The sequence below is a fragment of the Grammomys surdaster genome, unplaced genomic scaffold, assembly GCF_004785775.1.
Source record: "Grammomys surdaster isolate TR1022 unplaced genomic scaffold, NIH_TR_1.0 339, whole genome shotgun sequence".
In the NCBI taxonomy this organism is placed as follows: domain Eukaryota; kingdom Metazoa; phylum Chordata; class Mammalia; order Rodentia; family Muridae; genus Grammomys; species Grammomys surdaster.
This window is the reverse complement of record NW_021604758.1, coordinates 848,733-873,356: the sequence shown is the minus strand read 5'-3', so window position 1 is coordinate 873,356 and position 24,624 is coordinate 848,733. Positions and strand designations below refer to the sequence as shown.

General features: G+C 51.7%; 1 protein-coding gene across 1 annotated transcript in view; it reads left to right on the top strand.

The window, feature by feature from the left end:
- The window catches only part of Clptm1 (CLPTM1 regulator of GABA type A receptor forward trafficking), a 31,980-nt gene extending 9,044 nt beyond the window's left edge, over positions 1–22,936 (top strand). Inside the window, exons 3-14 of the mRNA XM_028778711.1 lie at positions 9,810–9,933; positions 10,662–10,820; positions 12,866–12,983; positions 16,893–16,978; positions 17,687–17,807; positions 18,214–18,458; positions 18,791–18,884; positions 20,319–20,509; positions 20,767–20,862; positions 21,137–21,272; positions 21,959–22,126; positions 22,215–22,936. Of these exons, the coding sequence (XP_028634544.1) occupies positions 9,810–9,933; positions 10,662–10,820; positions 12,866–12,983; positions 16,893–16,978; positions 17,687–17,807; positions 18,214–18,458; positions 18,791–18,884; positions 20,319–20,509; positions 20,767–20,862; positions 21,137–21,272; positions 21,959–22,126; positions 22,215–22,486 (1,810 nt within the window). The 3' untranslated portion in view covers positions 22,487–22,936. The remainder of the gene's footprint in view (positions 1–9,809; positions 9,934–10,661; positions 10,821–12,865; positions 12,984–16,892; positions 16,979–17,686; positions 17,808–18,213; positions 18,459–18,790; positions 18,885–20,318; positions 20,510–20,766; positions 20,863–21,136; positions 21,273–21,958; positions 22,127–22,214) is intronic.
- The last annotated feature ends 1,688 nt before the right edge of the window (positions 22,937–24,624 follow it).

Sequence of the window (24,624 nt, the reverse complement as noted above, 5' to 3'; positions counted from 1 at the left end):
TTCTTTCTTTCTTTCTTTCTTTCTTTCTTTCTTTCTTTCTTTCTTTCTTTCTTTCTTTCTTTAGTCTGAGACAGTGTTTTTCTACTATGTAGCCTGGGTGTCCTGAAACTCACTCTGTAGACCAGGCTGACCTTGAACTCAGAGATCTGCCCGCCTCTGCCTCCTGAGTGCTGGGATGAAAGATGTCCTTTTTGAGCCATACCTCAAGCCCCTTACCTCACGACAGGGTCTCACTACACTGCCAGGCTGGATGAACTCACTGTGTAGTCCACGCGGGCCTTGAGCTTTTTTTTATCACATTGAGTTATTAATTTTATGGGGTGTAAGAAGGTGTGTACGTGACAAGGTGCACGTGTGGACAGTAGAGGACAACCTGGGGAGTCAGTTCTTTCTTCTGCCATGTGCTTCTGGGGGTGAAACTCCACTGGTCAGGCTTCATAGCACACACCTTTACTCTCCGAGCCAGCTTGCTGGCCCAAGTCCTCGAACCTTGATCCTCCTTCTTCAGCTTCCCAAATACTGAAATGGCAGTCTCAAAGCACACGGTCTGGCTGAAAACTCACTTTGTATCCTGGGAAATGAAGTCTCACCAGGCACCGGAAGGGGAGAAGATTTTATACAGGCAATTAGAGAATCTACCTTAGTAGATTTTCCCTTAAACTTAGAAATTACCTGCACCCTTTTACAACATAGATGGCTGTTAAGCATATTCGCAAGTTACTGATAAGCCGGGCAGTGGTGGCGCACGCCTTGAATCCCAGCACTTGGGAGGCAGAGACAGGTGGATTTCTGAGTTCGAGGCCAGCCTGGTCTACAGAGTGAGTTCCAGGACAGCCAAGGCTACACAGAGAAACCCTGTCTCAAAAAAACAAAAAACAAAACAAAACAAAAAACAAAGCAAGTTACTGATAAAATGACATCCTAAGTGTATGGAACACATCTGTTGACAGTGGCCTCAGGCTAATATAGACATAGGTTTTGTGTCCTATTGATTAGAAACAGTGTCAGTGTGTAGCCCCCGCGTAGCCCTGCTGGCCTGTGACGCCCTCACAGTGCCCCTCTTGGCTCACAGGAGACTAATCTTAGTACAGGTTTACACTTACTCAATGGAGATGCAGGGCTTTATTGTTGGTTGAAAAAGGATTTCTTTAGTTCAGTTTTAAAACATGGTGGGCCTCCTGTTTCAGCCTCCTGGGTGCTGGGTTTACAGGTGTGAGCTACCAGGTCTAGCAGATGTATTTGGTATTTACAGACATTAGGAACAACCTACATTTTGTCTAAAATAAAGGCTTGACTAGCGATGTCGAGAGTCTGGGGCTGCATCTACTACATGGGAATGGGACTAGCGCTCACTAACGTCTCGTTAAAGGCGCACACCCTGCTCCTGGCCGTGTGCGTGTGCGTGTGCGTGTGCGTGTGCGTGTGCGTGTGTGTGTGTGTGTGTGTGTGTGTGTGTGTTTAGTAGGAAGGTTTGAGACAGGGTTTTTCTGTTTCGACATGGCTGTGTCCTGGAACTCACTCTGTAGACCAGGCTGGCTTCCAATTCAAGAGGTCCTTCTGCCTCTGCCTCTCCCTCCCAAGTGCTAAGATTAAACGTATGTGCCACCACCACTTGATTGTATTTTAAAACTTAATTTGTGTGTGTGTGTGTGTGTTGTGGTGGTGTGGGTGGGGGTGAGGGTGTTGCATGTATGAGTTTGTGCATTCAGAGGTCAGAGGACAGCTTTCAGAACTCAGTTTTCTCCATCTGAGACCTGGAGATCAGACTCAGGTTCAGGCTTGGCAGCAAGTGCCTTTACTCACTGAGACATCTTGCTGGCCCTTTTTTGTTGTTGTTGTTTTGTTTTGTTTTGTTTTTGACAGGCGTGACTCAGGCTGGCCTTGAACTTGGGACAGTCTTCCTGCCTGAGCATCTTGTGTGCCGGGTGTTCCAGACCTGTGTCACCATGTCCAGCTTCATTAGTATTCTTTCTTTTTTAAAAGCATGGTCTCAGGGAGTTTGAGCTAGCCTCAGACTTACAGCTGAGGATGACCCCCAATTTCTATCCCCCTGCCTCCACTTCTTACAGTTTCCTTACATGGCAGTTACAGGCATGTGCCATCATCTAGTGTGCCACATGTTGTGCTGGGAATGCCATCCAGGGCATCAGGCGTGCCGTGCAGGCGCCCTCCTGGCTGCACTTCGTTCCCAGCCCCTGTTGCAGTTCTCATCCTTCAGTTCCCACTTCACGTGGAAGTCCTACGCTGAGCTCATCCTAGGGATTCTGTGAAAACCTGTCACCAGAGGGAGGTGTGTGTGACAGGAAGGGAAATGACTGCTGATTTAGAAGGGTCTAGTCTGCAGTGGGCACGGCTCAGCGCACGAGGACTTATCCAGCATCCTTGAACTGCCGGGGTATCTTCCCAGCACTGAAAAATAAAAGGGAAGAAAAGAAAGAAAGAGAAGACTTGATGCCCTCCATTTCCATCTCCAGGCACATTCTGGTGGGGACAGAACTGCCTGCCTGTGGCTCCTGTGTGAAGCTGTGGAGCCCTGTGCCTACTCTGTCTCCCCGCCCTGCCCAGTGTGCTTTCAGATTGTCTTTTCATTTGTTTGCGTGTGCGCTCATTTATTGTATGGGAGTGCATGTCTCGATGCACATGTAAACAGCACAGCGTGTGTGGAGGTGGGGACAACTTGTGTGACCTGGTCTGCTCCCTGTCATGCAGCTTCTGGGCATGGAGCTCAGGTCCTTAGGTTTGGTGCTAAGTGCCCAGCAGGCAGAGCCATCCTTGAGCCCTATTCTTTAGTTTTTTTAAAGTTGCTGGGCAGTGGTGGCGCACGCCTTTAATCCCAGCACTCGAGAGGCAGAGGCAGGCAGATCTCTAGGTTTCAGGCCAGCCTGGTCTACAGAGTGAGTTCCAGGGCTGTTACACAGAGGAACTCTGTCTCGAAAAAGCAAAACCAAAACATTATAAAGTCCGTTTACTGATTGGCTGTGTCTATACATGTGTGCTGCGCTCTGCACATGGGGCCATCGCTTCCCACCGCCACGCTGCTCCTGACGCGGGAGCTCAGTTGTGAGCACGGCTAATCTTACCAGCTCCTTTTTAACACTTCATTTTTTATTTATTTTGAGACAAGCCTAGAACTCACTATGTAGATCAAGCTGACCTTGAACTCCTAGAGGCCTCTGCCTCTGCTCTCCAGGTGTTGGAGTTAGTTTTTATTAGCATATATTATTTATACACAATAGTGGTCTCCCTATAACGTTTGCACATGTGGACAGAATGTATTTTGATCCTATTTAGGCCTCACTCCTCTTTTTGTCGTCGTCATCATCATCGTCTCCGTCCCCGTCTCCTTCCCCACCCCCCCAACCCCCCACCCCACCCCCGTTCATACAGTGCTGTGGAGCACACCCAGTTGTGCTGGGCAGGCTCTGTCAGCAGAGCCTCATGCCTGCTTCCTTAGGGCTCCTTGTCCATCATCCCTGCCCCCTTTTAATTGAGATAATGTCTCCGTACGTAGCTAAGGTTGGCCTGTAACTCGGGACTGCCTCCACTCCCTGAATGCTGGTCACAGCCTGTACCGTCATGTCTAGCTCACTTTTTGTTTTCATGCTCCAAGCGACAGGACAGGGCCGTCAGCTTCTCAGGTCCTTGCCTTCATTTCCTCATAGCCGGCAGCACACTTCCCAGTGTGTTTATTAACTGCATATCTGGACATCTGCACGTTGGTGCCGAGGGTTGTTTCCTTCTCAGGGGCTCTGATCCAGCCTCTGAGGCTCACTTCCTTCCTTAGAACTAGTGGCAGCAGACGTGGTGGGTGTGGGGGGCTGCTCACACACTATCTCATCTGAAGTCCTGCGAGTGTGTGTGTGCGTGTGTGTGTGTTTGTTGGTGTGTGTTGCTGTGAGTGGAACAAAAGGTCCCAAATATGCTAGGCATAGAGCTTCTTTTTTTAGTTATTTATTGTTTATCTGTGAGGTCAGGGGTTGTGCACATGTTACCGTGGACAAGTGCCAGAGGACAACTTTATAGCATTTATTTTCTACCTTTTACATGGTGTGATGGTGTGTATATGCTCGGCCCAGGGAGTGGCACTATTAGAAGGTGTGGTCTTGTTGGAGTAGGTGTGTCACTGAGTGTGGGCTATAAGACCCTCATCCTAGCTGCCTGGAAGCCAGTATTCTGCTAGCAGCCTTCAGATGAAGATGCAGAACTCTCAGCTCCTCCTGGACCATGCCTGCCTGGATGCTGCCATGTTTCCACCTTGATGACAGTGGACTGAACCTCTGAACCTATAAGCCAGGCCCAATTAAATGTCATCCTTATAAGCGTTGCCGTGGTCATGGTGTCTGTTCACAGCAGTAAAACCCTAAGTAAGACATGTGGTCACCAGGCCTGCATAGTGAGACACTTATGATGAGCCATTTATCGCACAAGCCCCAGTTTTGAATTTTTATTTTATTTATTTACGTATTGAGACAGAGTCTCATCGTGTAACTGCCTGGCCTGGAACTCACAGAGATCCCCTTGCCTCTGCCTCCTGAGTACAGGAATAAAGGCATTTGTTTTTCTGAGGCAGTGTCTCAGTATGTAGCTCAGGCTGTCCTTGAATTTGCTGTGATCCTCCTGCCTCAATCTCTCCAGGGCTGTGATTGCCAGAGGGTATGTCTGGTTGGTTGGAGCTTGCTTCATTTCATTCATTCATTCGTTCGTTCATTCATTCATTCATTCATTCATTTTAAGATGGCTTTATGTGTGTAAGTATTTATTTTGCTTGTGTGTGTGTATCTTTGTACCCTATGTGTGCCTGGGGACCTCAGAAGTCAGAAAGGGCATCAGATCCCCTAGAGCTGGAGTAATTGATGGCTGTGAGTCCCTATGTGGGTGTCAGGAATTGAACTCCAATATTTAGGGAAGGAAACAAGTGCTGCTCACCACTGAGCCATCTCTTGAGCCCTAAGGTTGGGTGTGGTGGCGCACGCCTTCAATTCCAGCATTTGGGAGGCAGGGCAAGTTAGTAGTTCAGTAGATCTCTGAGTTCGAAGCCAGCCTGCTCTATATAGTAAGTTCTGGGACAACTAGAAATACACACAAACACAAATACGACATCCAGGGATGTTAGTTTTGGTTTGTGCTGTGATAGGAGGCCTTGTGCGGTTGGGAGTACTCTTACATGAGAGTTTTTGTTTAGCTGAGGATGCCCCTCTCCACCAGCTGAGTACCAAACAAAGTCTCTCTGTGTAGCCCTGGCTGTCCTGAAAACTGCTCTGTAGACCAGGCTGGCCTCAAACTCACAGAGATCTATCTGCCTGCCTCTGCCTCCCTAGTGCTGGGACTAAAGGTGTGCGCTACTATACCCAGCCAGTTTTATTTTTATTATCTTATTTTATTTATATCTGCATATATTGGATCTCTTGATGAGCGTCCCTGTGAGTGCAGGGAATTGAACTCAGGACCTCTGGATAAGCAGCTCGTAACCACTGGGCCATCTCTGCAGCTCCGAGTGCCAGGTTTATAGATGAATCCTAAGATTCTGGGGTGATTAAGGAATGCAGAAAGCCCCCGAGCAGATTCTGTGCGTGGCAGTGACCCTCTACAATGGGAGAGCGTCCAGAGATGTGAGTTTACCTTTCACTTGCATAGCTGTTTCCTAGTGGAGTAGCAGAAGGAGTGGAGAGAGAGGATTCGTGCCTTCCAAATTGTGTGTGTGTGTGTGTGTGTGTGTGTTGTTTTTTGAGATACCAATTTATATATCCCTGACTGATGTTATGCTCACTGTAATCCAAGCTAGTTTTAAGCTTTCAGTGATCCTCCTGTCTCTGCCTCCTGGGTGCTGCAATTAACAATTATAAGCTATTATCCCCACATTTGTTTATAAGCTTCCTGAACTTTAACTAACTGTAAAAGTATCTGTTTGAACTGTCTGGGTGGTGGTGGCGGCAGCACACACCTTTAATCTCAGCACTCAGGAGGCAGAGGCAGGCGGATGTCTCAGTTTGAGCTGGTCTAATAGAGCTAGTTCCAGGAAAGCCAGGGCTATGCAGAGAAAACCTGTCTCGAACCCAGCCCCCTACTCCTGCAACAAAGGCTACTTGGAATGGGGCAGAGAATTTACTGCATACCTTTATTTTCTTTCTTAAGCACATTTTTCTCTTGTTTTGTTGTGTTTTTGAGACAGTGTCTTGACCCCTAGTCCAATCTGCCCTGAAACTTGAGTAGCCCTCTTACCTATCAAGTGTTGGAGTCACAGGCATGAGCCACCATGCTGCCTTTACTCCATTCATTTGGGAAGCCTAGGCACAGTCTCTTCCCTGTAGGCTTGGGTGCACAAGGAAGGGCTTTCTTTGTCTCACAAACCCTCCGAGAGGTTCATGAGATAATGTACAGCCGTCCTCACATGCACTCCAGATGTCTAGGACCCAAACCCTACAAAGCGCTGGTCTAGCCTGCCTTGTTTCCCGCATGGGGACAGAAGGCCGGAGGACTGAGGATCCACAGGCCCCCTCGGAGCGACCGATGCTGCTCCCACACTCTTTGGAGTATTTACCAAAGTGGGAGCTTCCCGTGAAGGCAGCGGAGGTCCCAAGAGAGCACTGGTTCCAGACCTTTGTCAGCTATGTGCATCAGGGAGCAGATGGCTCAGCTGGGCTACAGCCCCTGAGACCCCAGACCCCAGGGCTCCTTGGTTTCAACAGGCAGAGGCAAGTCTTTGTGCCCAGTCCTGCCCTAATAGGGCTCAGCCGGGATGTACCAACCCCCTGAGCTATCACTCTCAGTACTTTTCCACTTAAATTTTTTTTTTTTTTTTTTTTTTGCAGCACCAGGTTTGAAACCCAGGACCTTGCTCATGCTAGGACAGTGTTGTGTCAGAGCTCCACCCTGAGAGCTGCACCTACCTGTTTCCCTTGATGAAATAGCAGGAGCAGCTAACATGGGGAAAGCAGGCATGGAGTGGGAGCCAGGTTCCCGTTCTGGTAATGCCATTACAACTCAGTGGAGCTAGCTCTATGCTCTTCACACCCTACTTCAGAGGTCACAAAATGTTAGGAGTCTTGCCTGAAGCTGGATGGTGGCGGTGCACGTCTTTAAACCCAGCACAAGGAGGCAGAGGAAGATGATCTCTGAGTTTAAGACCAGCCTGGTCTACAGAGGGAGTTCTACGGCCAGGGCTACACAGAGCAACCCTGTCTTGAAATGAAACAAACAAAAGAGTCTTGCCTGAGTGAATGTTAGCTGTAGGGGGGGCTGAAGCAGAAGGATTTTAAGTTCCAGGCTAACCCTAGCTACAGACTGAGACTGCCTCAAAAAGCCAACCCAGGGCTCGGTAGATGACCCAGTGCACAGCATGAGAACTTTAGTGCAGTCCCCAGCACCCATGTGTTCCCGAAGGACTCTGAAACCTCAACCCTGGTGGTAGGAGACAGAGTTAGGAGTATTGCTGGGGCTTGCTGTCCGAGCTGGTTTTCAGAAGATGGTGTGATAGTGTTGCCCAAGCTCGTCTTGACGCTCTGGGCTAAAAGGATCCTCCTGCTCCAATCTCCTGAGCTACAAGCATATCACCAAGCCCAGTTACAGTGTTCTTTTTTCCTTGGTGTTTTTGCTCTATCGCTGGTTGGCTCTTTTGATGGAGATAGAGACAGCCCATTGTAGCCATGCTATGACAGTATTATTGCAGATGCAAAATATATTGATAACGTATGTGTGTGTGTGTGTGTCTGTGTGTCTGTGTGTGTGTGTGTCTGTGGGTCTGTGTGTGTGTTACTAGAGTAGAATCTTGAGCCTTGTCTATGCTGGGCAAGCTCTTGACCACGACCTGCATGCTATTCCCATAGCTCTTTTAGTATAATAATTAATTTTGTAAAAAAAAAAAATTAGTTTTATTGACTGATATAGGTTTTTTTGTTTGGTTGGTTGGTTGGTTGGTTGGTTGGTTTTTCCAGACAGGGTTTCTCTGTATAGCCCTGGCTGTCCTGGAACTCACTCTGTAGACCAGGCTGGCCTCGAACTCAGAAATCTACCTGCCTCTGCCTCCCAAGTGCTGGGATTAAAGGCGTGCGCCACCACCGCCCGGCATGATTGTAGTTTTTTGTTTCATCTTAATTGGAAAAAAAAAATGGCCAATGATGATACACGCCTTTATTCCCAGCACTTGGGAGGCAGAAACAGGCAGATCTCTGTGAGTTTAAGGCCAGACTGGTCTATAAAATGGGTTCCTGGGCAGTTACACAGAAAAACTCTGTTGTGGAAAAACCAAAATAAATAAGCAAACATAAATAAATGAAGTGAAATGGAAATTCTGAGAGAAAGTGGGTGTGTGCATGCATGCATGTCTGTGGTCCCTGTGGCTATGCGTGTTCTGAGGCCAGGAGAGGCATCCTCCTTTAGAGCTGTAGTGATAGGGGGGTTAGCTGTCTGTTGCTGAGGTAAAGAACTCTGGGACAAGGGACTCAAGGCTCATATTCCCAGGTTACATTGAGGGCAGTTACCATCTGAGCAAAGAACCAAAACCATGGAGGAACACTTCTTGTTGGCTAACTCACATTAGCATGTTTGGATATAGCTTTTTATACAGCCCAGGACCACCAGCCTAGGGATGGTACCACCCACTGTGGGACCTCCTGTATTGCATAGTAACAAAGACAGTCCTCCACAAAGAGCCATAGGCCAATCCATGGCAGTTCCTCTGACTCCTGTTTTGTTGTTGTTGTTGTTGTTGTTTACATTTTTATTTTATTTTGTTGAGCTTTTTGTTGTGTTGTTTTGGAGACCAGAGACATGGCTCTGACTGACCTTGAGCTCACTGTGTAGGGAAGATGACTTTGAATTCTTGTTCCTCTTGTTTCCGATTGTCAAACGTTCGAGTCACAGATGTGCACCACACATGGTAGTTAGCTTTCAAGAGACCTCTTGGTTCTTTTGGGTGGGAGAGTGAGTCTTTTTCAGACTCCAAGCTATATGATCCAAGGTGAAGAAATCTTAGGTTCAAGGCCAACTCAGACCACTTAATAAAATTCTGGCTCTCCTAGTGGTTCATTCTTTTAATCCCAGTGCTCAGAAGGCAGATACAGATCTAAAGTGAGTTTGAGGCCAGCCTGGTCTACAGAGGGAGTTCAGGTCAGCCAGGGCTACACAGAGAAACCTTGTCTCTAAGAAGAAAAAAAAAGACCCTGGCTGCAAAAGAAAAAAATAATAAAATGACAGGATACCGTTAAGTGCTAAAGTCTAGAACCCCCCAGTGGGGGGCTGGGGGCATGGCTTCATGGTAGATCACTTGCCTAGAACCCTCCCCCCAGTTCCCCCCCCCCCCTCGTGAGGGGCTGGAGGTGTGGCTCAACAGTAGAGCACTTGGCTAACAAGTGGAAAGCCTTAGTTCACTCTCAACTAGCACAAAAACCATCACCACCACCGAAACCTGGCTTTCTACGTCTGAAAAGGTTAGCCCGTTACCTCCAGCTTCTTTAGTCTTCAATTGAAATTGGAAAGTAATTGCACTAAGGTCCCACTGCAGTACAGTAGGAAGATTCTAGATCCTTTGGATACTCATTAGGCTGCCAAGGCCTGGGGCTTCTTGACTGTCTTAGATCTCCCAACTCTGAGTTTGAGTGGCTAAGCCCTGTGGCCCATGCATGACATAAGGTGCTGGAGGGATTGAGGTGGTGCCGTGGCCTTCTTGAGCCTCTATCCTGCAAGGGCACCATGTCTTCAGTAGCTCCACCACTGCTTTCTCAGACCTCACAGGGTGGGGGTCGGGTTTGGAGGCTGACGAATGGACTCCAGCACAAGGTGTAGGCCTTACTTGCCCCTGCTTCCTTCCTCAGGATCTTCATCATCTGGGCCATCAGCAGCTGGTTCCGCCGAGGGCCGTCCCCTCAGGACCAGTCAGGCCCTGGAGGGGCCCCACGTGTCGCCAGCCGAAACCTATTCCCCAAAGACACTCTAATGGTAATGCAGGGTGGGAGGCAACTAGTGGGGCTGGGACAGTGATGTGAAGAGGTCAGGATAGGACAGTTCCTAGCTGCGTGAGCTCTGTAGACACATGGGTCCCAGATGCTCTAGCCCATCCGTGCAGGTGACTTGTGCCACCCAAGGGACACTGAGGAAACAGGACTCTTGGGAGCTTGTACTGTAGTCTTCCCGGTTGTTGTGCATCTATTGCAACAGGGTCCCCGGGTGCTTTCTTTCAGAAACATGTTTGGCCCTCGTGGTTGTGGGTGACAGGGTGACTGGGATCAGTTCAGGTTCCCGAGCTAACAGCACAGCCACCAGACTCCCCTCTCGAGCTCGTCCAGGTCCGTTCTCTGCCTAGCTCTGTTTCGGCTTACCTCAGCCTGTCCGCAGGCCACTATCCAGTAATGGCTCCTAGGAGTGGGAGTGGTTGTCGGGAGCCCTGGGTAGGAGGAGGCTGCCCGAGCCTGCCTCCCTTCTGAGGCAGACACTTGACTTCCTTGCTCCAGATCTGCCCAGTTCCAGCTGGGAGGTCATCCATGGTGGTCCAGTGGCCCCTTGTCCTTAAGTTCATCATTGGTAGTCTAGGGCTCCTTGGTGTCACAGTTCAGGGCAGAGCAGGCATATAACAAAAGCCAGAGTTGAGTTTACCAGTTTCTATGAGGCATTGTCCACAAATAACATTGTCATCTGACCAGCGTCCCCGAACCCCCTGCATTCCACAGAACCTGCACGTGTACATCTCAGAGCACGAGCACTTCACAGACTTCAATGCCACCTCGGCGCTTTTCTGGGAGCAACATGACCTGGTGTATGGTGACTGGACCAGCGGAGAGAACTCTGATGGCTGCTACGAGCACTTTGCAGAGCTTGACATCCCACAGGTGGGTCCTCCCGACGTCTCGGCCTGGTCCTCCAAGCCACCTTTAGTGTGGTGCGGTTCCCAGCTTTAGCCAGTCAGCTGTCAGTAGCTGTCCCTGAGAGAGTCACTCAGCACAGTGATGTCAAAGGCGTAGTTTCCAGGTTATATGAATCAACAGTGAGGGGGCGTTTCCTGGTCAGGACCCAAGCCAGATTGGTGTGTACCCCATAAACTGGTGGTAGATGAAACTGGGATTAGCAGCAGCTTGGTGGCTTTCTCAAGGTCAACAGTTAGTGAGAGCTTCTCTTTGCTCCTTGGCTCTGCCTCCCAGGAAGGCTTCCTCAGCTTGTTAGTACGTTCTCTGTTCTCATAGCTAGTTGGGCCAGGCAAGGCATGCTGGGACCTCTGTGTAAGCACAGCTCTTTCTCACAAATCCTTGAGCTTAGGAAAGTAAGGCTGGGCTCTGCGATCTCTGTACCACCATCACTCTGCAGCAGACTGGGCACACACAAGCGCTCAGCAGGGTTTGTTTCTTGATTGTTTTTGTTTTTTTTTTCCCTCCATTGTTGGCAATTGAATGTAAAGCATGTATTTTGTATGCTACGTAAGTACTATACAACTGAACTAGAGTCCCTGCCCTTGGATTTTTTTTTTTTAATCTTTTTGTTTGTTTATTTCTAGATAGAGTCTCTGTGTTGCTCTGATTGTCCTGGAATTTGTTTTGTAGACCAGCCTGGCCTTGAACTCAGATATTCACTTGCCTCTGCCTCCCAAATGCTGGGACTAACGGCGTGCACCACCACCTTCTGGAGGATTTTATTTTTTGAGACAGTCTCCTGTAGCTCAGGCTAGTCTTACTGTGTAGCAGAAACTGGTTTAGAACCGTCATTCAGCTGCTTGGATTTTAGGAATGTGCTGTCACACCTGACCGAAGCCCCCACTTTTTAGTTAGGGCTTTACTGAGTGGCCAGACTCTGTAAGTCTCCTGAGTGAAACTACAGGCCTGTGCCCGGGACTGCTGCTGCAGCCAGTGTGCACATGTTAATTCATGGCGTGGTGGAACTCTTGTCCTTGATACCCAGCAGGCTTTGGGAATGGGAGAGCTGCCTCACCTCTGAGTCGTTGGATCTGTGTGTGCAGACACAGTCTGTGACTCCAGTCATGCTATGGCCAGACTGTCAAGCTCAGGCCCTTTCTGGAGGCTCAGGAAAGATGGGGACCAGCTAGCTGGTCTTGGGGACTCAGGTTTCATCCCCAAGAAGCAGCAGGTGGGCTTGGAGGGTGGGCCCTGTGTGGGCTGGGCTCTGCCTGCTGTCACATCAGCTCAGCTCAGATCCTCCTTTCCTTCTCCACTCCTGAGAAGTTGGGAGTGAGCAAGGCTTTGGCTAGAGGGGCAGTGGCTATGGCACACGGTGTGGAAGGTGGAGAAGTGCGTCATGGGCTCACAGCCTGGTTATTTTCTGTTTTCTTTTGCTTTATCATAATATGGTCTTCCTTGTGTCTAAACTTGCCTCAGACTCTCAATGTGCCTGCCCCAGATGGAATTAGAGGCATGCACTGCCACAGCTAGCTTCCAGAAAACTGAGTTCTGACTCCCTTGCAGCCTGTCTCTAACCCTTGTGTGAGCCCCGAGCCTCATCAGCACAACAGTGCCGTATTGTGACCTGAGGCAGTGCAGGGCCGAAGTGCCCTGCTCCTGTGAACTCACTAACGTAGAAGTATGCTGCGTGACGTGTTGGAGCTGGGCTGGCCAGTGGCCAGGCTCCTTGGCTGGGTGCTCCGGGCCGTTGTTGCTGCAGTGCTGGGTGGCCTGCATCCCACGGTTGGGTTACTGAGTCCTGTGAGAGAAGCAGGGCCGGCTCTCAGTGTCCGGTTTAGCTGGGACCCAATCTTCATTCAGTCTGTCTCCTCCAGCATTTGAGACGGAACAGTCAGCTGACCTCTGTGCCTTGAGTCCTCAGTAGGCTGCTGGGGAGTTGGAAGTAAGTGGAAGCTCCTGTAAGTAGGCAGGTGACATGTGGCCTTGGCCTTTTCCAGGCGTCACTCAGCAGTCACCTTCTCTTGCAGAGTGTGCAGCAGAATGGCTCCATCTACATCCATGTCTACTTCACCAAGAGCGGCTTCCACCCAGACCCCCGGCAGAAGGCTCTGTACCGCCGGCTCGCCACCGTCCACATGTCCCGGAGTAAGTTACTTCCCTACTGGGCCTGCTGGCCCGTGACTGGAGTGTTGCATGCCTGTTCGGGTCTTGTGGAGCAGGCAAGGGCTCTGTGCTTTGCACTCGGGATTGATGAGACAGGCACTGGCCCCCCTCATGTTACTGAGACACTGAGAAACCTGCTAATGAGAGCAGGAGAATCTGGTGTGATGCTAGCCAGGATCCTAGCTAGGGAGCTGGGAGGCTAAGGCTGAGGCAGAGTCACGAGTTTGAAGCCAACCTAGGCTTCTTAGTAAAAGTAAACAGGCCGGGCGGTGGTGGTGCACACCTTTAATCCCAGCACTTGGGAGGTAGAGGCAGGCGGATCTCTGAGTTCGAACGTTCGAGGCCAGCCTGGTCTACAGAATGAGTTCCAGGACAGCCAGAGCTACACAGAGAAACCCTGTCTCGAGAAACAAAACAAATAAAAGTAAACAGATAAGACAGAGCAGGTGGAGCTTCGAGCTGCTGAGTGGAAGGTGGTGGTCACGAAGCTTGGCTGAAATGGAGGGAAGGAGCTTTTCAGAATTAGATATGGAGGTGAGTTTGAAAGAGCAGCGGGGGCTGGAGAGATGGCTCCGTGGTTGAGAGCACTGACTGCTCTTCTAGAGGTCCTGAGTTCAATTCCCAGCAACCACATGGTGGCTCGTAACCATCTGCAATGGGATCTGATGTCCTCCTCTTCTGTTGTGTCTGAAGATAGTTACAGTGTGTACTCATATACATAAAATAAATATATCTTTAGAAAGAGCAGCTGGAGGCCGGGCGGTGGTGTCACGCCTTTAATCCCAGCACTTGGGAGGCAGAGGCAGGCGGATTTCTGGGTTCCAGGCCAGACTGGTCTACAGAGTGAGTTCCAGGACAGCCAGGGCTACACAGAGAGACCCTGTCTCAAAAAGCCAAAAAGAAAAGAAAAAAAAGAAAGAACGAACGAACGAACAGGTGGATCTCAGTTGGCAGATTGCTTGCTTGTCATGCAGGAAGCCCTGGGTTGGATCCTTAAGCAGCAAACCAGCTGGGGTGGTATACACCTGTCTTTCCAGCGTCTGAGGGTAGAGGAGGACCTTATGTTCAAGGTCATTTTAGATCTCTGGTTAGGGAACTCAGGGCCAGCTGGATTGTGTGATACTGTCTCTAAAAAGAAAAGAAAAAAGAAGAGAAAAGCAGCCCTCTTTTCTCTAAAGCCAGTGATTAAGGCCTGGGGCGGCACTGTCTATGGGGTAGGTGCCTATAGCTTCCTGCCGCACAGAGTCTCAGTGGGGAAGTAAGGAAGCCACTTGGTTAATTACAGTGATGGCCAGAAGTGTCCTGAGCAGCGTCGGGTAGTGAGTACCTCAGTTCCAGCACTTGTGGCTGAGGTGAGAGGATGGTGAGCTCCAGTCCTCCTAGGATACATAGTAAGCTCCAGGCTATATAGTCAGACCACATCTCAAAAGCAAAAACAGTAGCCAGGTAGACGGTTCAGTGGTTAAAGTGAGGGCCAGAGTCCGTGTCCCCAGCACTCTCTCAGCTGCCAAGGCAAGCCCTGGTCAAGGAAGAAGCCTTGCCTCGGTGTATACAAAAAACAACCGATGTCTTGCAGGCCTTCACATGCGTGCTCCCCACACAGGCACGTACATCACAAGAGAAAGGCAAAGCAAAGTAATAATACTGGATCCATTATCTCAACATGGAGTTGATGGACAAGAGCAAATGTGATATTTGACATTGTCTGGAGACACAAGTGTCAGAGTGAGTTACGTCTCACACCATAGCTTATGCCCAGGTGTATCAGATCTGTGGCTCTTTGATGGATGGAGTGGCTTTGGAAGCTCGGCCTTCCAGAGCAGGACTTCCCTGCTTCCATGGGACAAGGGCTGTTCCTTATTAGGATCCATCCATCCGTCTGTCCGTCCGTTCGTCCATCCATCTGTCTGTAAATATTTATTGTATATGCAATGTTGAACCTGCATGTATGCCTGCAGGCCAGAAGAGGGCGCCAAGTCTCATAGACGGCTATAAGCCACTGTGCGGTTGCGAGGGATTGAACTCAGGACCCTTTGGAAGAACAGCCAGTGCTCTTAACGTTTGAGCCATCTCTCCAGCCCCTGTTTTTATTTATTAAATTGTATGTGTGTAAATGCTATACCTGCATGTATGTATGTGCACTATGTACATTCCTGGTGATGGCAGGGCTCAGAGGACGTCAGCCTCTGTAAGTTATTGTGTGAGTGCTGTGTTTGTCTGTGTGTGTCCATGGGTGTCCGTGTCTGTGTTCCCTGTTTTCATCAGCCCTGTCTGTTGCTTGTAATCTTGAAGGCTGACAGCCTCCTTCCTGCCTGGAGGATGTCTCTGGAATTTATTCTCTGAGATACCCAACTTGAGGTGCTTGCTACTCCAGCTGGACAAGGGGGCTAGTTTCCAAATAATTCATCGAGAAGTAATGCTGGTGTTGCTGTTGTAAGAGCTGCAGGCTTTGGGCTGTGAAGAAGTGTGGGCTTTATCCTCGTTCTCCACGGTAGTTACTGAGGTTCAAGCAAGTGGCATTAACTCACCAGCATCCCTTAGCTTGTAGGAGATAAGAGCTAGGATCTTAGCCCAGAGCTATGTTGGCTAGTTTCCGGTTCCCTTGTAGGGATGGAATGGGGCAGCTCAGCAGTACAAGCCTTCTTATTTTTGTTTGCCTCTTTTTGGAACCCAGGGCTTTTCAAACAGTAGACCAGGCTTTTGATCTATGCCCTTGGGCCCCTCACTGGAACATTCTAAGCAGGTGCCCTACCACTGAGCCACGCCCCCAGCCCCTCACTGGGGGATTCTAGGCAGGGGCTCTACCCCTGACAGGCCTAAGTTTTTTGTTTTTTGAGAGAGGGTCTCTGTGCTTTCCTGGCTGGCCTATAACTCACCAGACTAGCCTCGAACTCACAGTTATTTCTGCCTCTTCCTCTGCCTCTTAGAGTACTGGGATTAAAGGCTTGTGCCATCTCACCCAGCCACTTGTGTTTTATTGGAGTATTTGCTTTTATGTATTTGAGTGTTTGCCTGTTGATATGTCCTTGCACCCTAGTGCTATCACTCACAAGCCATCCAGCGGCTACTGGCTTTCTGTTGAGGCTTTCATTAGGTTGCTTAGGCTGGCCTTGAACTTACTCTGATCCTCTTGGCTCAGCCATTAGCTACTTGTGATTACTGCTTTGCACCAGGACGTCCAGCAAGGAAGGCAGTTTTACTTCTCAACATGAATAAAAGCTAGTGACATCCAAGTTGGGAGGGCGTGGTCAACCCTTTGCTCTTGTCTCAGGCAAGGTGGTGGGAACCCTGGCTAGCCTGACCTTAGCAAGGGGAAGTAAGTCCACTTGTGGCTGGGGAATCACAGTGTCAGAGTTCTCATGTTGGCTTCTCACGTTGCTGGCACCAGATCTCTGGAACTGCTCTCTGATTCCCCATGAGTCCAGGGGATCGAGCACGTGGGTGAACTAGGAGGCAAGTGTGTCATGATGGAATTAAATTGTCCAGGAGCGGGACCATGTCACCGCCTTGGGGAGGTGAATGCCAGGGAAGTGGCCCATGTCTGTAGTCCTCAAGCTTGAGGCCGGCCCGAGTTACAGAACGAGGTGCAGTTTCAGAAAGCAGTGGCCACAGCCACACAGGAAGGAGGTCCTGAGGAAGGGAGCAGTGGTGCGGTGTGGGCTGCAGGTGGATGTGTAGCCTCCACTGGCTTAGCGAGTGGGCAAGCGGGTTTTAGAGATGGGCAGCTCTGTTTTCTGCCCAGGTAAATCTATAAGTGGCACTTTTCTGTAAAGGTGGAATGGTGGTTCCTTGAAATTTAGGGGGTGGTCAAGGCTTCTCAAGTGATAGAATCGTTAGCGGGAAGCCATGGGATGGCAGTGTTCAGGCCTCACCCCCTCCCTCTGCCCACAGTGATCAACAAGTACAAGCGTCGGCGATTTCAAAAAACCAAGAACCTACTGACAGGAGAGACAGAAGCTGACCCGGAAATGATCAAGGTAAACAGAAGTGGGGGTGTTGGGGCTCATGGTGTTACCTAGTTGCACCCAAGTTTCGGTCAGGCCAAGTGGTTGCCACTTCTGTACACTTCCCTGCGTAAGTTGAGGGATGAGAACACTGCAACAGGAAGACTACAGACAGGGTCAGCCCAGGTGGCCCTTGGGGTAGATCTGGCCATGAGCCCATTTCACGTGGGACCCTTGCTCCGTGTTACAGAGGCAGCAGGTGGAGGGGCCGGCTTGACACCATGTAGCTGGCACAGAGCAGGAACAGTAGCTTGGAGCAGTTGTAGGTTTAACCAGCTCTGAGGCGCCTAGTGGGCTGAGCAAACCAGGGCATTTCTCCAAGGCACACTCGCTCACCTTTCTCTGTGGCTTTGGTCAGGAGGCATGGGCCCAGAGTCAAGTGGGCCACTCTGAGAGGGGATGCCAAGGTGCTTCCTCTGGGCTGGGCTTTTTGTCCTGCCTGTGGCTAACCTGACTGTGCCTCCACAAGCCTGTCTCTTTATGTCAGATGAGGAGGTGGAGAAGGATGGTGACTCTGAATCTCGTGTCAGGCTCAGTAGGTGATGGCTACCAGCATCCACTTACCAGTCGCAGCTGGGTGGCTGTTCTTCTGCCCCAGTTGTCATGGGAGGGTATGAGCAGTAGCATTTATGGGGCCTCTGCCTGCCTGAGGCCTGCTGCTCATCCCCCGTCTCCCCACAGAGGGCTGAGGACTATGGCCCTGTAGAAGTGATCTCGCACTGGCACCCCAACATCACCATCAACATCGTGGATGACCACACGCCATGGGTGAAGGGCAGCGTGCCACCCCCACTGGACCAATGTAAGCTCGGCCAAAAGTGCAAGGCCTGTGACCCTGTCTTCCCCTGCCCCATCTGTGAGAGACCCTTCTAGTCCCACACACCCCTAACCACTCTACGCCTGTCCTCTCTCTTCACACCTTCCTTAGCCAACCACTGGCCACTGTGGGTGGGAATGTCTGTAGAACTGTCCCTGGGTGTCAGTTCACACCTGGTTTCTCACTGTTTTCTATAGAGTTGGGGGTATATGACCACCAGTGTAAGCTGTACTGGAGACAAGCTTCGGTGGCCTTCATTCAGGGCCACTCCCTTTGCCACTGCATCCTTTCCATTGAGGTCCTGGGACCCTTCTGCTCCTCATGGCACAGTCAAGAAATGCTCTGTGGTGTCTTGCCCAGGCTGAGCAGTGCCCGCCCCATGTGCCCACAGATGTGAAGTTTGACGCTGTGAGCGGTGACTACTACCCCATCATCTATTTCAATGACTACTGGAACCTGCAGAAGGATTACTACCCCATTAATGAGAGCCTGGCCAGCCTACCACTGCGCGTCTCTTTCTGTCCGCTGTCACTGTGGCGCTGGCAACTCTATGCCGCACAGAGTACCAAGTCACCCTGGAACTTCTTAGGTGATGAGCTCTATGAGCAGTCGGACGAGGAGCAGGATTCAGTGAAGGTGTGTGGGGTGGCCACAGGCCAAGGGGAAGTGGGGAATCCCACCCAACGCTCCCCAAGACTGTTTCACAACTGCCTAGCCCCCCCTTCCCCTCCAAGCAGTGGGCAGGAAATGAGTCCAGCCCTAGCTAACCCTGGGGGCTTGGCTCCCGACCTGACTCCTTTACTTTCTCTGTCTTGCTTGTAACACACTCTCTCTGATGGTCACTAGAGCGGGTCTATAGAGGTCCTAGCGCGTCCTACTTGGGATTCCAAGGGACATGTAGGGAATGGCTCTTGGAGATGAGGTTTCACTGCAGGGACATGGCAGTGCTCACAGGCTCCTCTCCCCAGGTCGCCCTGCTGGAGACCAGCCCGTATCTTCTGGCACTCACCATCATCGTCTCCATTGTCCACAGTGTCTTCGAGTTCCTGGCTTTCAAAAATGGTAGGCCTGGGGGCCTGGGACAGTAAGGCAGCCAGCAGAGGAAGCACCTGCCTCCTGCCTCCTTCCCCGGGGCTGCCTGGGTTCTCTCCCTGTACTTTAGAGGCCTGAGGAGGGATGCTGACCGCCTAGGCACAGACCTGAGGGACGCGCTGGGTCTGCTGCCTGGGCCAAGACCAGGGTGGCATCACCAGGAAGCAGGGTGGGGAACTCCAAAGCCAAAAGAAAGGGAAGCCCCAGGGCTGCTCCCAGCACCCTGCCTGTCAGGGAGGCCCCAGGGCTGCTCCCAGCACCCTGCCTGTCAGGGAGGCCCAGCATACATCTCCCCAGTTGTGGAGCAGCCCATTGCTAGGTTCAGCTCCAGGTGCTGCGGCAGAGGCTTAGTGAGTGAACTGCTGGCCTGCAGCCGCACAGCTCTGCTCCAGCAGTCTTTCTGAGCTCTGTCAGCCTCTAGGCTGGGGGCCAATAGTGAGGGGGGTGGGAGGTCCCCTGAAGCTCCTGCAATTGGCAGGAGTGGTGGACACCTTTGTCACACTGACACTGCAGTGGAAGCTGCCATCCAGAAGAATGTAGTGGGCAAACTTAAGGGGTACTCAGTGTGACCTCTCCTGGAAGGCCTTACATGGGAAGCTTTGCCATTCTCTGCTGGCTCTGGAGAGCTGGCCTCACTTGTCTGTTCCCAGCACCACAAACAAACCCTAACATCAGAGCTGCAGCATAGCCAGAGATGAGTGAGGAGCAGGTGCTGCCCCGCATGTGAGGCTGTCCCGCATGTGAGGCAGCAAGTGTGAGCTCAGCTCTGCCCCCTCTGCCAGCTGCCCCCGATCGTCCCCCCTGATTGTCCAAGAAGGGATTCTGTCCACTTGGCTTTAGAGTCCTGTCTCCAGACCCTTCGTTTGGGGGGATGGATGGCCTTGTGAGTGGGATGTGCTAAGCCCCAGGTTTGGGCGTGTAGGCCAGGGTCCGTGCTCCTGGGTCATGAATGACAGGAGCCCTGAATGCTTGTGGTCCAGCTTGACTTCTAGAAGTCAGGCACCAGGAAGACCAGAAAACGGGGGATGTTGTCAGCTCAGGTCCCCCAGGTGTCCAGATGGAGACCAAAAGCCAGGGCTTGTCTGTGCCCCAAGTATAGCTCACAGTTTGAGTTGGAGGCCAGAAGAGAAGGTCCCCAAGTATACCCTGGATCTTCCTGTTCAGGAGATGTAGGATGGCATTGTATGTCTGCCATGCAAGGCTGTACAGCCCCAGGTATGGTCCTAGCTAACCTGCTGCCTGTAGTACCTGATGACCCGTCATTAGTACCCAAGCCACCAGCCCAGGGAACTGGCATTCCTATGCCATATGACCATGGAGAAAGTCCTGTGTGCCCTCTGCTTTTGTGGGAGAGAGTGCAGCCCAGGGCAAGCTGCTGACCGCCTGTGCCCACGTCCTCTGCAGACATTCAGTTCTGGAACAGCCGTCAGTCCCTGGAGGGGCTGTCAGTGCGCTCTGTCTTCTTCGGCGTTTTCCAGTCCTTCGTGGTTCTCCTTTACATCCTGGACAACGAGACCAACTTTGTGGTACAGGTCAGCGTCTTCATTGGGGTCCTCATCGACCTCTGGAAGATTACCAAGGTCATGGACGTCCGGGTGAGTCGGGCACTGTGTTGCTGTGGGGCTTGCAGGGTGGGAAGGGGGTCGCCTGCCCAGCCAGGACCTGCCTTGGTCTCTGGGGGTTTCCCAATGCCTCCCTAGCTCCCAGGACCTAGGGGATTTTCACAGTAGGGGATTTTTTTGGGGTCACATTAGGGCAGGGGAACTGGGAAGAGTGAGGAAGGGCAGGGGCCGGTTCTGGCTGGGGAGTGGCAAGAGCCAGGTCCCAGCTGACCTTGACTTTCCCTGTACAGCTGGACCGGGAGCATAGAGTGGCAGGGATCTTCCCCTGCCCAACCTTCAAAGACAAGTCCACCTACATTGAGTCTTCAACCAAAGTATATGATGACGTGAGTGACCCCCGTGGCCCTGGGGTGGTCTCCAAGCACCCACACTCATGTTGGACAGGCTAGGCCGTTGATCTTGCCTGCCAGTATCACTGCCAGGCCCATATCACACCCTGTGTTCCCCTGCTGCCACATCTACTTCCTGGCCAAGTCCAGAGTTCCCAGAGCCACCTGGAAATTCCCCTGGCCTAGGCTGCTGGACCAGGTGTGGGTGGATGAGGATGGGGCCTGCAGAGCCGGCCTGCTCTGTGACCCCCACCCCACCCCCGCCCCACAGATGGCGTTCCGGTACCTGTCTTGGATCCTCTTTCCCCTGCTGGGCTGCTATGCCGTCTACAGCCTTCTGTACCTGGAGCACAAGGGCTGGTACTCCTGGGTGCTCAGCATGCTCTACGGCTTCCTGCTGACCTTCGGTGAGCAGGCACAGCCCTGCCCTGCCTGGAGGGCATGCCCACAGTGTTCCAGGCTCATCCTTCTTGTAGGCCCCAGCCCTGGGGTTGCCTGCCGGGCCTGGCCTTGTCCCCAGGTGGAGGGCCTGTGCTTACAGTCCATCTGAAGCCCATGTTCTCACGCTTCAAGTGAGCACAGCAGCCAAGCTCCGATCTGGGACTCACCAGCCTCCAGACAATGCCCACCCAGTGTGGGCAGCCATGGGAATAGGGAGCTGTGGGAGGTTTCTGGCCAGGTCTACAGAGAGGAGTTATGTGCTGTGGGAATCCCAACGTGCAGAGAGAAGGCAGGCAGGCCCTCGCAGTAAGTGCAGACGAGGGCAGAGCAGTAAAGGTACACTTGAATGGAGTTTAGTTTCCTCTCTGAGGAAAGAGGCATAATAGTCCCCAGAGCTGACCAGGAGGGACAACATAAAGATCTGCAAACGCTTCTAATTGGGAAGCTGGGATTGGATAGCTGAGGTCAAGGCCATCCTGAGCTATAATGTAAGACCCTGTCTCAAAAAATAAAAATAAAATGAAAAACAAAAAAACAAAAACACCCCAGAACAAAATTGTTAGAAAGAGAAAGCAAAGATCTGGGGTAGGCTCTGCTAGAGGAGCAGAATGAGCTGAGGTAGCTGGTCATGGTGTCCTCTGTCTTCCCGAAGGCTTCATCACCATGACACCCCAACTCTTCATCAACTACAAGCTCAAGTCTGTGGCCCACTTACCTTGGCGGATGCTCACCTACAAAGCCCTCAACACTTTCATTGACGACTTGTTCGCCTTTGTCATCAAGATGCCTGTCATGTACCGGATTGGCTGCCTACGGGACGGTAAGGCCTGGAGGGACACAGGGACACGGTGGGGAGGGACCTCATCTCCACTGTGGGGGCCATCTCCCTCACACAGTCCCTTCCCCAGATGTGGTTTTCTTCATCTACCTCTACCAACGGTGGATCTACCGCGTCGACCCCACGCGTGTCAACGAGTTCGGTATGAGTGGAGAGGACGTCTCAGCAGCTGCATCCAGGGCCCAGGTGTCCACTGCAGCAGGGGCTCTCACACCTGCACCCAGCACAGCTGTCACCGGAGAGGATGCCTCCACAGTCCCAAAGGCCACTCCTGGGGCCTGCACTGCCAGCCAGCCCCAGGAAGCCCCTCCAAAGCCAGCAGAGGACAAGAAAAAGGATTAGCCACTGCAGTCCTCCTTATCTGCTCCTGGTGACTGACCATCACCCTCCTCCCGGGCCCCTCCCTTACCCTCCCTGTCGACCTCTTCCTGGACAGATCAGGCCGGGGCGGCAGGAGGCCCCCAGGGCCAGGGCCCAGTGTGCGAGATGGGGCCAGGCAGGCCGGGGCTGGCTGTGTGTATGTGGAGGCACCGTCCGTCGTCTTGTCTATCCGTCTGTTCTATGTGTTTGCAGACATCTCTCCCTGCCAGCCCAGCACCATCGGGAATCATGGTGAAGCCAGTATGGCGCCGAGGGTGGGCCAGGCGGGGAAGGGGCCAGGGCTCCTCTATGGGACGCCTGTGGTCCTCCATCATCTTGTCCCTCATCCCCTGACCACCCTGCTCCCAGACCGCCACCCTTTAACACAGTCTGGATTTAATAAATTCATATGGGTGTTTAACTTAAGCTCAACCACCGCACCTCCTCTGCCTTCCTTGTCTGGACCATGCAGCTGGCTCAGGTCTTCAAGAGGCCTGGAGGTGATGACAGTGGAGTCTGGGGCTGTTCAGCATTTAACACCTGGGTTAACCCTGTGCGGCATAAACCATTAGTGGTGGTGCATGCCTGTAAGTCAGAGCTTACTTAGAGAGATGGCAAAGGCTTGCAAGCTGTCTCAGTGGGTGAAGGTATTTGCTGAGCAACCCTGACAATCTTGGCTTTGCACTTCCGTTGTGCTACAAGGCCACACAACCTGCTGGTCACCAAACCACACAAGCAGGTAGGAGGGAGACAACTCTAGTGTTATCTGACCTCCACACACATACCTCCACATGATAACTGCCCTGCAAGAGGACTCCCAAAACAGTTCCATCCAGCCTCCTACAAGGCTGCTGGCTCAAAGCATCTGATGTTTCTGTGTCCAGATGCATGCCACTAGGCAGGACCTGAAACACTAAACTACCAAGTCTGCCCGTGAGTCAAGAGGCTATACCTCCAAGGACAAGCCCTACTTAACACTCTCCTCAGTGGAGGAACAAGAATGGGGCCTTTATGCACTTACCTGGGCCACAGCAGAACATAGTGAATCCTTGGATTCAGTTGCAGTGTCCCTCTACAGGGTCTGACTGTCAGTACCAGGGGCAGGGTCTGCTTACCCACTCGAGGAGAGTCACAGCCATTGGGCTACTCACTACACCTTCCCAGACTGTAAGATCAGCCGTGCTACAAGGAGGCACTGGACCACCCAAGGTTCCTTGAGGCTCTACCTACTTCTCCCTGCTGAGTCAAGCAGGGATGGTGCCTCACAGGGTAGGTGTCATACTCGCTTTCCTTGCTGGGCTCCACCTCTACCTGCTGTGGCTTCCCAGTGTCCTCAGAAGAATAGACAGCTAACTGGTCATCCCCAGGGGGCTGCTGCATGTCCCTAGAACCTTTGTCTCATGCTCTGTCACAGCCTCACCTCTAACTCCAGTCTCACAAATCCTTTCTGGGACCCAAGTACCTGCAGGATACAATGGTGTTGCTACCCAGGCATCTCTCACCACCTGGTCCTGAGGCTCTGCCCACTGATACATCATGGCAAGGAACCAAGACCTGTGAGAACATGGCTGTTGTCCTCTCAGTGACTGTTGTGTTCTAGCCACTCATTTGCTCTCACAGACATCTGGGCACATCCAGAGCCCTTATTGGGGTACTAGTGGATGGGTCAATAGAGGCTTCTACAAGTCCCTCTGGGCAGACAGCATGGGACAGTTCTGTATACACAGTAGGATCAGCATTATTCTATGGCAGCCCTGTGGAGCTCACAGCCTAGCAGAACTCTAGGCACTGTTGGGCACAGTGGCCATACCTCATCCTTGGATTTTGAGAGATCAAAAGCATGAGAATTCAGCTAGCTGGGCCTACAAAACAGGATTACACACTTGTAATCCTGACACTTCAGAGGTGGAGGCACTAGGATCAGGACATCAGGGTCATCCTTACTGGCTATAAGTTGAGTCTGAGACCAGACCTTGTTTGAAAGAATAAAAAATGGAAAACACCATGAATGCACCATGTACTGTCCCCCCGCCCCAACTTTGAACTTTGAGAACAGTGTCCAGCACGGTTGCATTCAGTGTGTATGTGTGTGTGTGTGTGTGTGTGTGTGTGTGTGTGTG